General features: G+C 56.6%; 1 protein-coding gene across 3 annotated transcripts in view; it reads left to right on the top strand.

Moving 5' to 3' along the window:
* The window catches only part of ATP6V1C2 (ATPase H+ transporting V1 subunit C2), a 52650-nt gene extending 36009 nt beyond the window's left edge, over window positions 1–16641 (top strand). For 2 of the 3 annotated variants that reach the window (XM_076000547.1, XM_076000548.1), the window contains 8 exons: window positions 2551–2649; window positions 2899–2967; window positions 4820–4912; window positions 5018–5111; window positions 7237–7374; window positions 8202–8299; window positions 15941–16073; window positions 16372–16641. In XM_076000547.1, coding sequence (XP_075856662.1) covers window positions 2551–2649; window positions 2899–2967; window positions 4820–4912; window positions 5018–5111; window positions 7237–7374; window positions 8202–8299; window positions 15941–16073; window positions 16372–16461 — 814 coding nt within the window. In that variant the 3' untranslated portion in view covers window positions 16462–16641. The remainder of the gene's footprint in view (window positions 1–2550; window positions 2650–2898; window positions 2968–4819; window positions 4913–5017; window positions 5112–7236; window positions 7375–8201; window positions 8300–15940; window positions 16074–16371) is intronic. The other variant, XM_076000549.1, reaches the window with a different exon arrangement.
* Window positions 16642–16798: the final 157 nt, after the last annotated feature.

The following is a 16798-nucleotide window of genomic DNA, read 5'->3' on the forward strand; positions in this document are numbered from 1 at the left end:
CGGATCCTGGCAGGGGCTTAGTGCGCGTCCTTCCCATCCCCGGGTGACCCAGAGTCTGTCCCGTGCCTGAGAGTGAGAGTGAGTCAGACAGACGCCGCCACCTCCCCAGGAGCTGCTGCTGGGACAGCAAAGGGCCAGCAGGGGCGATGGCATCGCCCAGCCTGTGCCCGGAGAGGAACGTGCCCCGCGGCTTTCACTGTGGAGGCTCCACGGAGGGCGAGGGCGGCAGGAGGCCAGGATGTCAGAGCGTGGCCTTTCCTGAGGGGCAGAGAGGGTGGTGGGCTCCGTGGCCCCGAGCAGAGCAGCCTCAGGGACTCAGGTGCTTTCTCCACCCCCCCCCACCAAGGGCCACCGTGTGGGGGAGGGGTGGGCCGCTAGGGACCAGTTACCTAGACGGTGGAGGTGTCGGGAGAAGAGCGTATCCCTCGATGGCAGGGACTATCTGGGGAGGCAGCGAGCACCCTGTGGCTGGAGGAAGAAGCCAGGTGAGCCCCTGCGGCGGGGGCTGCCCCTGCACTGGGAGGCGCTGGCGTGGAAGGGCCGCCCTGTCTCCCGGACTCTGCACCTGCCCCTGGGCTGTTCCTGGCTCTCTGACGTGCTCCAGAGCAGGGAAGTGGCCCAGGGGACCCAGAACCGGCTGCTGCCCCCACCCCCGACTACCTCAGCGCTGTGAACGAGGAGCTTGTTGCCTGGGAGGCGCCGCGTCTGCTTCCCTCTTCTGAGGGTCGCCGGCCAGCCGTCTTCTAGGGAGAAGCAAACAGCACGGTAGTGGGACGAGAGCAGCCGCGGAGGGAAGGTGCCCTTCAGCTAGAAACGTCGCTGTTGGTTGCCTGACTCTGTGTCGGAGCTAAGTGGGCACGGGCTGCGGAGGGAGGGAGGAAGGCAGGTGCCGGGCGGAGAGCCCCAAACGGCGACGGGCTGTCGGTCAGTCCTGGCATGGAGCCTCGGGGCTGCCCGCTCCCGCTGCATCACCAAATTGTAGATTTTCTTTCTATTTAAAAATATATATATATATTTGTTTATTTTTAGAGATAGGGCTTTGCTCTGTCGTCCAGGCTGGAGCGCAGTGGTGTCATCATAGCTCACTGCAGCTGCAGCCTCGAACTCCTGGGCTCAAAGCCATCCTCCCACCTCAGCCTCCCGGGCAGCTGGGGCTATAGGCACACACCACCACGCCCCGCTAATGTTTTCTACTTTTTGTAGAGATGGGGTCTCCTCATTTGCCCAGGCCGGTCTCCAACTCCTGGCCTCAGCCTCCCAAAGTGCTGGGATTACACAAATTGTGGATTTTTAAAGAATTGGTTAGGACTTGAACAAACATCTGCTCTTCACTCAAGAACTGGTGAAGTTCAATCAATGAACCAGTTCAATCAATGAACTGGTGAAGTTCATTGATTATTCATTGATCACTCACGGTCACTTTATTGGCTCACGGAGTGTAGGAGGGGCATGCAAACAGGGACGGAAGTCTGTAACTCCCTCCTCCACTATTTCTTTTCTTTCAATGTACGTTGGCTAAGCTATGCCCTCAGGCCGTGCACTGGGCCCTAAAGATATAAAGCAGAACGAAATATAATTTGTGTACTTGGCAGAGAGGTCACAATTATTCATTCAACAAACATTTGTGGAAATTCTGCTTCATGCTGGGGGTTCGGGGTGACCCAGGGAGATAAGTCAGGTGGTGTGCGGGCAGCGCCTTCCCTGCTATGACACGGTGGCTCGTGCCTGTGGCACCTCGGGAGAGGGATCCTGAGGGACGCATCCGGGGCCCACCGTGGCTCCATGGTGCTATGAACAGGGGACAGGACAAACGGAGTGCAGGGGCCCAGGGCAGGCAGGAGAGCCCGTGGAGGATGGGATCGCATGGTGGCCTTTAACGCCATGGCCTTGGCCAGACCCGCCGGAGCTGCCTCGTGTGCTGAGGTCACGGCCTCTGTGCCAATCTTTGCACAGCCTGGGCAGCCAGAGCCGGCACGTCTGCTGGTACAGCCACCTTGATCCATGTGCTAGCAGTACCACAACCTTCATTCAGACCAGGTCCGCTGGCCGTGTGCAAAGCTGTTTCAGGCAAGTGTCCCCTGGCTGCTGGGCAGAAAGGCCTGTGAAGTGATGCGGAGTGCTGTCGAGGTTGGCCACACAGCCCAGAGAGCTGGCCGCCGTGTTGACACTTGAGTAACGTTAGCTGCCTGCCGCCCAAGGTCCCCTCCCGAGAGCTGCTGCTTGCACAGGGCAGGGCAGGTCACGGAGGTGTTGGATTCGGCAGCCCCTAGGGTGACTGGTGATAGCACTTGAGGTCCTGCCAGCCTCCCTGTCCCTGGAGGGGAGGAGGCAGCAGCTCCGGCTGCCCAGCAGGGAGCCTGGGGGGCCCTCGGCCCTGGGGCCAGGGGAGAAGGTCACTTATGAGAGTCACTGCATTCGCCTGGGCTCCAACGTCCTTGGGGCCTGAGCCTGCCCCGCTTCCTGCCCGCCCAGTCCCACTGCCTGTGCAGGGGCGTGTGGGGTCAGCATGTCCCTTTCTGCTGATCACACTCTGTTCCTCTTGCCTTTCAGGGGGAACCTCTTCACCCGGACACTGAGTGACATTGTGAGCAAAGAAGACTTCGTGCTGGATTCTGAATATCTCGTCACCCTTCTGGTTATCGTCCCCAAGTGAGCAGGCGGGAAGGAGGGGTTAGGTGTCTTGGCCCGTGGGTGATCACTGACGGAGACTGGCCCAGCCCAGTGTGGACAGGGTGGGTGGGGAGGGCCTGAGAGTGACTAGGGTGGTGAGAAGAGGATGCCCCACCAGCCCCGATTCCCAGGAAGCAGATAGGAAAAACGGTGTGCAGCTGCCTAAGCACTCAGGACCCCTAAGAGTCTTTTCTGCAAAAGTCACCAAATGATTCTGTGTTCTTGCAGATCAAACTACACACAATGGCAAAAAACCTACGAATCTCTCTCGGACATGGTAGTCCCTCGGTCGACCAAGTAAGTGAGACCCCGGCCTGGCCCCAGGTCCCCTGAGAAGCATGTGTGGGTGCTTTGGGGTACCCCTTCACCAAACAAGCCCTGAGGGTGTGAGGCCCCTCAACCCTCTTTTGTCCCTTGGCCTGGAATTCCTTTGTGGTCACACATCTTGTCACATGCGACTGCCTTCCTCTTTCAGAGCTCCCTGTTCTGCCCGTGCTCTGGGAAGGCCGCCCTGGCTGCCTACAGCACAGGGGCCCTCGCTGCGTCCTTGCTGTGCCTTCTCAGCTCAGTGCCCATTCTCCCCCCCTGAGGGGCAGGGGCCTGGCCAGAGTGGCTGCCCAGTGACCGGCCGCAGAGCAGGAGCAGGGGAGGAAGGAAGTCCCAGCATGTGGCCTGCTGGCATTAGAGTAGGAGCAGCCAGGACGGGGGTGAGGGGCACTGTGAAAATGGCAGGAGAACGGGCAAAAAACTGTGTCTCTCGTGGAACACTGTGCAGCCAGGACACCCACGCCCCAGGGCTGCCTGTGTGCGCAGAGTTGAATGACGGCAAGCGCGGAAGGGTGTGTAGCACGGAGGCTAGACACGGATGGAACTAGAGTACCTGTGACTTGGGCGTATGCAATTGCACAGTGAATCGTGGGGACGGGGGACAAGAAAGGCCGCACTCAGGCTGGTGGTGACCTGGGGCGGAGAGGTGCAGGCCGCTGCGGAGGGACATGTGGGCTTGCCGCTGTGCGGAAATTGTTTGGTATCTTAGCCAGTGGCTGGCACGCAGGTGTGTGCTACTCTGCACACCTCTTTGTACGTGCAAAGTGGTTTGCACCTTTAGGAGATTTTTAGAACGAGCCTGGGGCAGCCCATTCACCTGTCCCTCCACACGCCACCCCACTACTGCCCTCGAGCGAAGCCCTGCCCGCTGCCGGCCCATCCCGGGCTCTGCTGGGAGACAGGCTCGCCCAGGGCTGCGAGCTCACAGGAGAGTGCGATAAGGCGCTAAACTGAGGGATGCAGGAAGGGGACAGTCACAGCCTGAGGTCACAGGGGCGGCCAGAGGAGGAACAGGGCGTGCAGAGCACCTGGGGGCCGTGCCAGGACAGGCTGCCTCTGTAGGTGGCTTGGCCTCTCAGACCAGAGCCCTGAGGCCCTCATTGTCACAGGGCACCCGAGAGCCCGCACAGATGACCCTGGAGGTCTGGAGCCCGGGGGCCGCCCCTATGGGCGTGGAGCCTGGGTGCGGCTCTGAGGACCGAGAGGCGGCCTGGCCGGCTGGCCCGTGAAACCACGCCTGGGCCACTTTCAGAGTCTCCTGGCCAGCAGGACTCAGAGATGTTGAGACGACTGGCCCTGAGAACTCCCTTGTTGCTGGGCACAGTGGCCCCAGTGATCCCATGTTGAGACACGCAGGGGAGGCTGTGTCCAGCTGGGGTGTCGTGACACTGGACAGTGGAAGTGAACTGGACCTGCAGGACGGTTCCACCAGTGGGAGACCCGCCCAGCGTCACTGTAACGGGGCACAGCAGAGCCTGGGCGGGCCCGCCCAGGAGGAGCGGGATCCGAACCCCAGACCTCTGTGCTTCCTGCCCCTCTCAAGCCTTTAGAGCCCCTGGCGGCCGGGACTGGCGGAACGAGAGGAAGGGGCAGGAGGGCTGGGAAACAGCAGGCGGCCGGGAGTCAGGAGATTACAGGGGTGCACTTGGCTCCCCAGCCCTCGGCTGCTGCCAGGGCCCCGAGCGCGGGGCTCTCGGCTCCGAGCCGAGAGACTCAGGGGGACCCGGAGGTCCAGCCCTGCAGTGGCCTGCAGCTTCCATGCCCAGCTCTGGCATCATGACCCTGGAAGTCAGTCCAGCAAACAGGTGCTTCTGTCCGGCAGGTTGATTACCGAGGACAGCGAGGGCGGCCTCTTCACGGTGACCCTGTTTCGAAAAGTGATCGATGATTTCAAAACCAAAGCCAAGGAAAACAAGTAAGACTGTGGGCTCCGTGGGCCTCTCTGGGCGTGGCTTGTTCCCCTGGGAGGTCTCTTGTCTAGGAAGTGTCTTGGTGAAAGCCTGTCTTTGCTTGTTTTAAGGTTCACCGTCCGTGAATTTTACTATGATGAAAAAGAAATTAAGAGGGAGAGGGAAGAGCTGAGCAGGCTGCTGTCTGATAAGAAGCAACAGTATGTGAGTGTGGGGTGCAGCCAGGAGGGCTTCCTTGGGGTGCTGAGTAGTTCCCTCCTGTCCCCACCCCTTCCCCATCAGCCCTGGCCAGTCCCCGCACTGCCCTTCCGGGAGGCGGTTGCTGCTCCCCTGTGCAGAGGCTGAGGCTGCTGAGAGGTCGGCTCACGGGCATGTCCCCAGCTAGGGGACCCTGCCCAGCCCTCCTGGGACAGAGCTGGGCTCCGTGGGGAAGCATCTATGCCCAGCGTTGGCCTTGAGGAGTGTGGCCGACGGTCACCCCACTGTCCTTGGCCATGTGGTTTCCAGAGGGTCCCCGGCACCTGTATTCGCCTCCCCTGTGTCCCGAGCAGAGAGCGGGCGCTTACGCTGAGACTTCCGCCCGAGCCACTTAGAAACTGCTCGTGGTGAGAGGGCAGCTCAGCTCACGAGGGAGGAAAACTAGACACTCAAGTTTGAAACGTGCACAGTGTAGCCTTGGGAAAGCCACTCTACCGCTCTGTGAGATGGGCACATCCCAGGCTCGGAGGCCTCCAGCGCCGTGCCGGGCTGAGCTGGGCGACTCCAGAGGAGCCTGCCCGGGTGGGATGTGCTTGGGCGCTTCTCCCGCGCCCGCGCCCGGGGCGGGGGGCAGTTCTAGGGAACACCTTCCAGCCCAGCCTCTAGTGACAGACGGGAAGGGAAGAATGAGTAGAATGTACTTGAGGCCTTTTGGAGGGAAGTCGGTGTGCAAACATGAGCTGTGAGTACGTGCTTGGGGACAAGAGCAGTGGCTGCGGGCCAGGCTAGAAGTGCTGCCTTCGGGCAGATGGCCCGGGGGACTGACCTCTCTGGGGGCCGCAGAGAGCAGCCACGCCGACAGGAGGGAGCCCGGCCGCCGGGTCTCACAGGAAGGGAACGACAACCGATAGCAGCACAGAAGTTCACATTGGGTATTTCCAACCTCTGCCCCTGAAACATGAACACAGGGCCGCGGCCCGCGTGTGGGGATGGACGTGTGCGCACACCCGCTGAGCACGCACGCTCCTCCCACCCAGAAGCTGCCGGCTCTGGCCGAGGCCCCCCTGAGGACCCCAGGCCCGTTGGGTGCTCTGGTCCTCAGGGCGGTGGCCACAGGCACAGCACTGGCAGGCAGGAATGACTTTCACCAGCAAGAGCTGTGAAATCCAAAACGGCTTCTTCCTTAACCCCAGCTCACCTGAAACCCTCGCCACCCAGGGAGGCCCCAGCTGTTCTCCTTGGCCGGGCCCTTCCCTGCTTGCTCCAGCCCTGACCCCAGGCCCCTCCTTCCCCAGTGTCCCTGGATGGAGGCCAGAGCATGGCAGCTTTCACAAGCGTCCAGCTGGGAGGCCCCGCCCGGGGACAGGTGGTGAAGTAGGGCCTTTGGCACCCACCTGGGTGCTGGCGCAGGCCTGCCAGACCCCTGTGGATCAGGGTGACACACATGAGCCTGACACCTGCCACGTGGGGCTCAGGTTGCCAGCTGGCGTTTTTTACATGGTATAGACTTCCGCACACCAACACGGCCCTGGGAGCCCTGCCTCAGTCTCCCCGTGGGTGGCGGGAGGAGGCCCAAAGAGACTCACTGAGCTGGGGTCAGCTCCATCCTGGCTTTCTGAGCACCCCTGTCCCCCTTCGGCCTGTGTGGAAGTGGATATGACCGAGCCTGTTGCATCCTTTTTGTTGCTTGTCACCCAGAAGGGACAGGCAAGGCCCGGGGTGTCAGTGTACTTTGAGAGCAGAGCGGGACTTTGCGGTGCTTTCCACCCATGTGCAGAGACACAGCGATACGGGGTGCGGTGTCCCTCAGCACACCCGGCTGATGCCTGCCCTTGGCATGCTTAAGGCATGCCCTGGTCAGGACCCCCGTCGCGGGCAGACAAGGACAGCAGCAGGAGGAGTTGCTGGGAAGGGCGCTCCTGACCCCTCTGCGGGCGACTGGTTCTGTCCTCGCACTGTGGAACCGCGGACCCTAACACCCCGCACTGCCGCCTCTCTAGCGCGGCCGGCCGCGGGTCCCCAGGGCGGGGCGGTCCGAGCTTGCTCTCGCGCTTCGCAGGCGATGGGAGCGACTTGTTTGTTTGTGATGCGTCTTTGCCGAAAGATTAATAAATCATTTCTGTGCCTTTAGCAAACTTCCTGTGTTGCTCTTAAAAAGGGATCATCCACCTTCCCGGACCACAAGGTTAAGGTAACCCCGCTAGGTCACCCCGATAGGCCCGCCGCGGGGCAGACCGACAGAGAGAGAGAGAGTGAGGGCGAGGGCGAGGTAAGCATCCCCCCGAACCCCGGGGGTCCCCGGCTCGCATCTCCTCGCTGGCTCAGGCGCCTTCTGAGAAAACAAATCTCGCGTTTTCTGTTATCTGACTTGGCTTTGGAGGGCTCCCTGCGAGGAGCCCCGAATCCTGCCTTCCTCCGACTCTGCAGGGCCTCTTTGCAGCTGCCGCGCCCGCGGCCAGGGGTGCTTGTGGCTGGGCGGTCTGCCCTGGCCGGAGGTGGCTGGAGCTGGTGACGGGCAGGCCGGGGGACGGTGGTGGCAGCGGGGCTCTCTCCCCTCGGCTGCCCTGCTGGACCTACCCTGACCTTCAGGGGCAGTCGGAGGTGCCAGGTGGGAGCTCGGAGCTCTTGCTCCAAGACTCTGAGCTCCCCCAGAGGACCGGCCACACCAGCGTTACTGGCAGCTGCCGTGGCCATGTGAGGTGGGGCTCCTTGAGGTGGCAGCCAGTGGGGGACACCAGGAGCAGGGGCAGAGCCTTCGAGAAGGTGGGCTCCCTGGCTGCGCAGTGTCAGGCGGACGCCCGTGAGCTGCCTGCCGAAAGCCCTGAGGTCAGGGGCCGCCCAGCTCCCCGCACCCCGGTCTGTGGTGGCCCCAGCATGTGCCGGGTGGCTGGCCCCCGAGTTCCTCAGCGCCAGGCGCCCCGGACACTGCAGTCCCGAGCCAGCCCCGGGGCTTGTCCGGCCGACTCTCTGCTTCTGCTGGATCCTGGGCACTATTTCTCAGCTCAGGGCTTGCTCTGCCAAAACCCGAAGTCCTTTCTTGGCTTGGCGTCCGGTGGCGCGGCCAGGAGGGGTCACCTGGCTCCTTGGTCTTTGCAGGGCCCCCTGCTGCGCTGGCTCAAGGTGAACTTCAGCGAAGCCTTCATTGCCTGGATCCACATAAAGGCCCTGAGAGTGTTCGTGGAGTCCGTGCTCAGGTGCGTGGAGGTGCCCGGCGGGGCTGTCCCTGGGGTGGAGCGGGTCTAGAGGAGCCGTCTGGGGCCACGCCAGCCCCGCCTTTCCTCCCGCCCCTGCCCTCTCTTTCCTGTGTCTGTGGCTCTTGGCAACCCGTGGGACGCCCTGAGTCGGTTAGACCCTCAGCTCAGCCCTGCGCCCTGCTGTCCGCTCCCTCCTTTTCCGGCCTCCCCTGCATCCCACGTGGACCCTCCACGGGTCCTGTCCTCGCCCCTGCACAGCCTGCAGGACCCAGGGCTCCTGGAAGGCAGCCCCAGACTGTCTCGGTCCTCTGCCTCCAAGAAAACCCAAACCAACCCAACAACAAAACTTATTGTGCCTTATTAAAAAAAAAAAAAAAAAAAGCAGGTTCACTGGGGCAAATTTGGAAGCACAACTTTATTGCAGGTTTGCACAAAGAATGGATGACAATCGCCCAGAATCCTAACACCAGCAGAGGACGGTGCTGACAGCCTGGCGGGCACCCTTTAGGTTTTATGGGATTTTTTGTTCGTTATTGAGACAGGGTCGCACTGTGTGGCTCAGGTGAGAGTGCAGTGGGGCCATCATGGCTCACTGCAGCCTCAAACTCCTGGGCTCCAGCGATCCTCCTGCTTCAGCCTCCCGAGCAGCTGAGACCGCAGGTGTGTGCCACCACCCAGGCTAAAGTTTTTTTTTTAATGTATAGATACAGATGATTTTTACTAGATTTTTATGAAGATAGAGTCAAACAGGAAACAGTTTTTGAAGCTCGCTTTTCTGCTGTATTTGGAGGATATCCTGGGTCATTAAGTGTTCCTGATCTCGCTGCGTGGCACGCTGTGGCAGCTCTGACTTGCAGGCTCCTTTGTTCCTCCGGCCCCCCGGTCCCCTGTTGCTCTCCCGGGCCCCTTCCCTGCCTGTGCTGGTGGCTGCCTCAGGGTCCCTCCCCGCCACCCACCTGCGACTCCTCGGGCTCCCCTCGTCTCTGCCGTGTCTCCGCTCATCGCCCCAGCCCTTCCGCTGGCTCCCCATGTCTGCCCGTGGCCTCGCCGTCCTCCCCAGCACCAGACCCCCAGCCTCGGGTCAGCGTGGACCCCACCGCCCCACACACACACAGCTACACCTATACACACCCACACACCACACCACACCACACACTCACACCACACCACACACACACAGCTACACCTATACACACCCACACACACTCACACCACACCACACACTCACACCACACCACAACCACACACACACACTCACACCACACCACACCCACACACACACTCACATCTACACCTATACACACCCACACACCACACCACACACACACATCTACACCTATACACACCCACACACACACCACATACCACACCACACCACACACACACTCACACCACACACACACACACATCTACACCTATACACACCCACACACCACACCCACATACCACACCACAACCACACACACACTCACACCACACACACACATCTACACCTATTCACACCCACATACCACACCCACATCACAACCACACACACTCATACCTACACACATCTACACCTATACACACCCATACACCACACCCACATACCACACCACAACCACACACACACTCACACCACACACACACATCTACACCTATTCACACCCACACACACTCACACCACACCACACACACACATCTACACCTATTCACACCCACATACCACACCCACACCACAACCACACACACTCACACCTACACCCATCTACACCTATACACACCAACACACACTCACACCACACCATACCCACACACCCATCTACACCTATACACACCCACACACACTCACACCACACCACACACACACCCATCTACACCTATACACACCCACACACACTCACACCACACCACACACACACATCTACACCTATTCACACCCACATACCACACCCACACCACAACCACACACACTCACACCTACACCCATCTACACCTATACACACCAACACACACTCACACCACACCATACCCACACACCCATCTACACCTATACACACACACTCACACTACACCACACACACACCCATCTACACCTATACACACCCACACACACTCACACCACACCACACACACACATCTACACCTATTCACACCCACATACCACACCCACACCACAACCACACACACTCACACCACACCACACCCACACACCCATCTACACCTATACACACCCACACACACTCACACCACACCACACACACACATCTACACCTATACACACCCACATACCACACCCACACCACAACCACACACACTCACACCACACCACACCCACACACCCATCTACACCTATACACACCCACACACACTCACACCACACCACACACACACATCTACACCTATACACACCCACATACCACACCCACACCACAACCACACACACTCACACCACACCACACCCACACACCCATCTACACCTATACACACCCACACACACTCACACCACACCACACCCACACACCCATCTACACCTATACACACCCACACACACTCACACCACACCATACCCACACACCCATCTACACCTATACACACCCACACACACTCACACCACACCACACACACACCCATCTACACCTATACACACCCACACACACTCACACCACACCATACACACACATCTACACCTATTCACACCCACATACCACACCCACACCACAACCACACACACTCATACCTACACACATCTACACCTATACACACCCACACACACTCACACCACACCACACACACACTCACATCTACACCTATACACACCCACACACACTCACACCACACCACACACACACCCATCTACACCTATACACACCCACACACACCCACACCACACCACACCCACACACCCATCTACACCTATACACACCCACACACACTCACACCACACCACACACACACTCACATCTACACCTATACACACCCACACACACTCACACCACACCACACACACACATCTACACCTATACACACCCACACATCACACCACACCACACACACATCTACACCTATACACACCCACACACACCCACACACACATCTACACCTATACACACCCACACACACACCACACCACACCCACACACACATCTACACCTATACACACCCACACACCACACCCACATACCACACCACAACCACACACACACACCACACACACACACACACATCTACACCTATTCACACCCACATACCACACCCACACCACAACCACACACACTCACACCTACACACATCTACACCTATACACACACACACACACTCACACCACACCACACCCACATCTACACCTATACACACCCACACACACACCACACCACACCACACACACACACATCTACACCTATTCACACCCACATACCACACCCACACCACAACCACACACACTCACACCTACACACATCTACACCTATACACACCCACACACACCACACCACACACACACACATCTACACCTATTCACACCCACATACCACACCCACACCACAACCACACACACTCACACCTACACACATCTACACCTATACACACACACACACACTCACACCACACCACACCCACATCTACACCTATACACACCCACACACACACCACACCACACCACACACACACACATCTACACCTATTCACACCCACATACCACACCCACACCACAACCACACACACTCACACCTACACACATCTACACCTATACACACCCACACACACTCACACCACACCACACCCACACACACATCTACACCTATACACACCCACACACACACCACACCACACCACACACACACACATCTACACCTATTCACACCCACATACCACACCCACACCACAACCACACACACTCACACCTACACACATCTACACCTATACACACACACACCACACCACACACACACACATCTACACCTATTCACACCCACATACCACACCCACACCACAACCACAGACACTCACACCTACACACATCTACACCTATACACACACACACACACTCACACCACACCACACCCACACACACATCTACACCTATACACACACACACACACCACACCACACACACACTACACCTATACACACCCACACACCACACCCACATACCACACACACACACTTACACCATACCCACACACACACATCTACACCTATACACACCCATACACCACACCCACACCCATATGCCACACCCACACACACTTACACCACACACACACCACACACACAGACCACACACCACACACACACACACCATACATACACCATACACACACACAACACACCCACACCACACACACACCACACCCATGCCATATCCACACCTACACACACACCACACACACTTACACCACACCCACACCTATACCCACACCACACCTACACCTACATACCCACACACACCTATGCCACACCCACACCACACACACCACACACACATCTACACCACAACCGTACCCACACCCCCTCACACACACGCATGCCCATCTCGGAGGCCTGTCATGGCACGGTGGCAGCATCGGGGGGGAGGGTGTACCCAAGCAAATCTGGAGTGTCCCGGCCATCTGTAGTATAGACAGTTCCCGGATCAACCCCACTTGTCTGGGAAATCGGTTGTTCTCAGGCCCAATACGGAGAAGTCCGTCCACACCTCACAGGATGCCCATTTGCTCAAGAGAGAGGTTGAGGCAGACATCCTTAACCCTTTGCCCTCGCTTGCTTTTTTCTCTTGCTGCTACCGATGCTAACCGTGTCGAGTCACACTCGACATCCGAGTGCAAAGGGTTAATATCTTAAGTTCGATAAAACCGAGTATTTCCCCTAAAAGTATATGCAAAAAGAATTCTTCTCAAAACTATCAGGGTGTGACATCTTTTACTCTGTTTTTCCTGAATACAGTTGTAATAACTGAACATTGTAAAAAACAAAAAACAAAAAAAAACAAAAAAACAGCTCCAGCGCAGGAATCTCTATTGTGGAAAGCGGAAGGTCCTCACCATCCAGGTCCTCCTCACCAGAGATAGTCGTGGTTGTGGCTTTGAGACCCTTGTTATCCCCCACAGGGGGTTTTCTACACTTCCTGTCCCGCACCTTGCTTATTTCCTTGCCACTGTGTGCAGAGCTGCTTGATCCTTTTAACCAGCTTTTTCACGTTCCATCACATGAAGAGATAACCTAAGAAACTGACGTTGAACTCACCAGTTCGTTGGCACGAACCCACCTGCCTCCCTGCTCCCCTGACCTCTGCCTCGCCCCCTTGGCATTGTGCCGCCTGCCTCGTCTCACAGGTGTGCACCTTTCCCCGGCACTGGGCACTGAGTCCGAGTCCTCTTTCTACCTGTCACCAGAGTCAGATAGATGCGACATGTCTGTTGACTGAATACAATCGAGGTAAAGTGGGCACGGTCCTCAGGCCAGGAGGTGCTGGTCACAGATGAAGTGTCCCAGGGGCCCGAGTGACCCAAGAGGACAGTGAGTGGGCGGTGGGGCTGCCAGGAGGCTGCGCAGGTGGCTGCATCATCAGGTCTGGGTGCTGGGGGGGGGGGTTGTGCAGGGAGCAGATACTAGAGAATCATGGATGGCAGGTGCCAGGTCCATTGCCCAGGGAGAGTCACAGAGAGAAGGGCCACAGGGACACCCAGCTATTTAAGGAGTACGTGGAGGCTGGCAGAGGAGGGAGCAGTCATGGTTGGGATGTCAGGTTTCAGGTGTCCCTTGCATTTGGCTATGAGGACGTCATTGGTGAGAGGGGCTGGAGGACAGGGGTTGAAGGAGTGACACAGTGATCAGACACTCAGGCTCTCAGAAAGGACGGGGTCGGGTGAGAGCTCTAGGGAGCTGGCGTTTTATGTTGAGCAGGGAAAGTGTTGGTCAAGGGAAGGGCCAGTAATGGAGACAGGCTGAGTCCTGCTTCAGAGCACGGGTGGGCGGCTCCCTGCCCGGTGACCTCGTGGTCAGGAGGGCGCGGCCTGGGGCGGAGTGAGGAGAGTGAGCAGGGAGAACAGGCCACTGCTCCTGGCTCATGTTCTGGGCAGAATGGAGGTGGCATTCGTCAGAGTTGATCCACGGGGTGCCTTGGCGAGCCACAGGGAGAGGGGAGGGACGAGGAGGGTCTTGGAAGAGCCCAGAGGCCGAGGAAGGGTCAAAGGCGGGAGAGCTGTTTAGCTTCAGTCAACTCTCAGTGAGTGCTCACGGTGGCCTCTTAGTGCCAACAAGACAGAATAGGCCTCTGCCCTGGAGCTCAGGCTGGGGAGGGAGCGGGCTTTAACGATGGGCCCCTTCCGAGTAGATGGGTAAACAACCTCCAGGGCCACTTGGCCATGACTGCGGTGGAATCACCAGGTTGCATGATGACAAAGCAGAGTGTTTGTGTCTGGGTGGCCAAGTGATGTCTAGCAGTCACATGGAGAACTAGGGTGCCAGTTCTTAGTGTGCACGTGGCCTGGGGTACGGGACTGGTGGTTACCTGCCATCTGGGAAGGCCACAAGCATTGTGACAGATGTGCTGGTTCACAGCCTCTCTGTTCATTTCCTCTGGGTGACACCAGAGCTTTGATGACCAGAAATAGAAACAAAAGAGATGAGGTGGTCAGCTGGGCCATTCGTCTCACCTGGTACCTATGCCGCTACCACTGTCCTGCCTGTGAACTCCTGCCAGCCTCCTGTGGCACTGCCTCCCAAAGGTGAAGGCAACACGGTTAGGTTGGCCTTGAGCTTGGTCAGTGAAAGCAAAAGCATCAGTGGTTACCAATGGCCCCTTCACATGTTTAGGTCTCTCACCTTTCTGCAGTATCACAGGGAATACTTGGCCCCAAATGAGGGCTGGGAAGGTTTGGGAGCCAGAGGATAATTTATGGGCATTGGAAAATAAAACCTTAGTAATACTAACATATCCTGTCCCTGTGACTCACACGCGTGGCAGGCCCGTCTGGAGAAACCAGAGTCCTAGGTGAGAGGAAGGGCATCTTAAGGACTGCTTTCCCGCCACGGCTGGGAGCACAGGTGCTAAGGACTGAATGTTGCAGCATTTCCTCACTGATGTGTGCCTTAATGCTTCCCCAATCACAAAATACATGTTTATCATCATACTGGATACAAGTAATTGTCTTGGGATAACACTACAGCAAGAGCTCGCCCCAACAAGTGGTTTCGAATGTACTCAGGCATACAACCAGGTACATTTAAAATCCTTTCTATCCATCTAAAAACTCAGCAAAAGGAACTAATAACAATCTTGATAAACCGGGTTTTGCCTCTTTTAGGGGAGGAAAACAAAACAGCTGTCCTGGGTTTTAGACAAATGCTTCAGAGAATGTTCAGTTCAATTGCCACCATTCAGCTAGAGCACTCACCAGGGAAGGGTCACTCACAGCCAGGAATGACCTCTTTGCTCCATTGGCAAAAACTATTGCTACCAGAAGAGGATTAGCATGTTCTAGAGCTTTTTCTATCCAGAGAGATCACCTCTGACCCTAGACATTTTGCCTGAGTTTATTTTTGAGCCGTGTTGGTTGGAGCTTTTCATTTCCAGAATTTGCTCTTCATTCCCTGTCAGGTTCCTTGTGTCCATGTTCGCATGTGGAGGAGCTACTGACACACTTTCTTCTATCTGAACAGGTATGGACTACCAGTGAACTTCCAGGCAGTGCTCCTGCAGCCACATAAGAAGTCATCCACCAAACGTTTAAGAGAGGTTCTAAACTCTGTCTTCAGACATCTGGATCAAGTAGCTGCTGCAAGTATACTGGATGTAGGTATATGGCCCAGAAACAGTGGCACTTCCACAGTCAGGTCAGCGTCCCCATGTGAGACACTTTGAAAAAAATGTTATTTGCCAGGCTTATGAAAAAATCTACATGTCACAAATGTTAAAGCATAGCAGGGAAGGGGTTGGGAGTGTGTAAGGGACATGTTGGGGACAGGCCACAGCAATGCAGGGCACAATATATGGTTATCGCCTGGAGAGCTTCTTCAAACATATAAATTAGAAATAAAACAGGAAAGTAGTTTATGCACTCAGTACATTATTACCATGTCTTCTTTTGTAGGCATCTGTGGAGATCCCTGGGTTGCAACTCAATAACCAGGACTACTTTCCTTACGTCTACTTCCGCATTGACCTTAGCCTTCTTGACTAGAGGTCAGCTGGCACCACCTTCACATTCACGCAGATGAATACAGATGCCTTTCCCTTAGCCAGGAATACTTTTTAATGACCTACAGAATTTAGACTTCTTAGAGAAATTGCTCACAAAAGTTAGTTACAGCTGTTATTTATTTTTTTTAAGTTACAATTAAATGCTTTCAAGTCCTTTGAATTGTCTTTTCTTATGTTCTAACATAATTCAAAAATTTCATTTTTCTGAATGTTTTACATAAATGGGAACTGCCTATAAATTGGCAACCTGCTGCTATATTTCATGTCTTAATCAATATTTTATGAGATTAGTAATAAAAAACCTTGAGCTATATAAC

The sequence above is a fragment of the Microcebus murinus genome, chromosome 3 (genome assembly GCF_040939455.1).
Source record: "Microcebus murinus isolate Inina chromosome 3, M.murinus_Inina_mat1.0, whole genome shotgun sequence".
NCBI lineage: Eukaryota > Metazoa > Chordata > Mammalia > Primates > Cheirogaleidae > Microcebus > Microcebus murinus.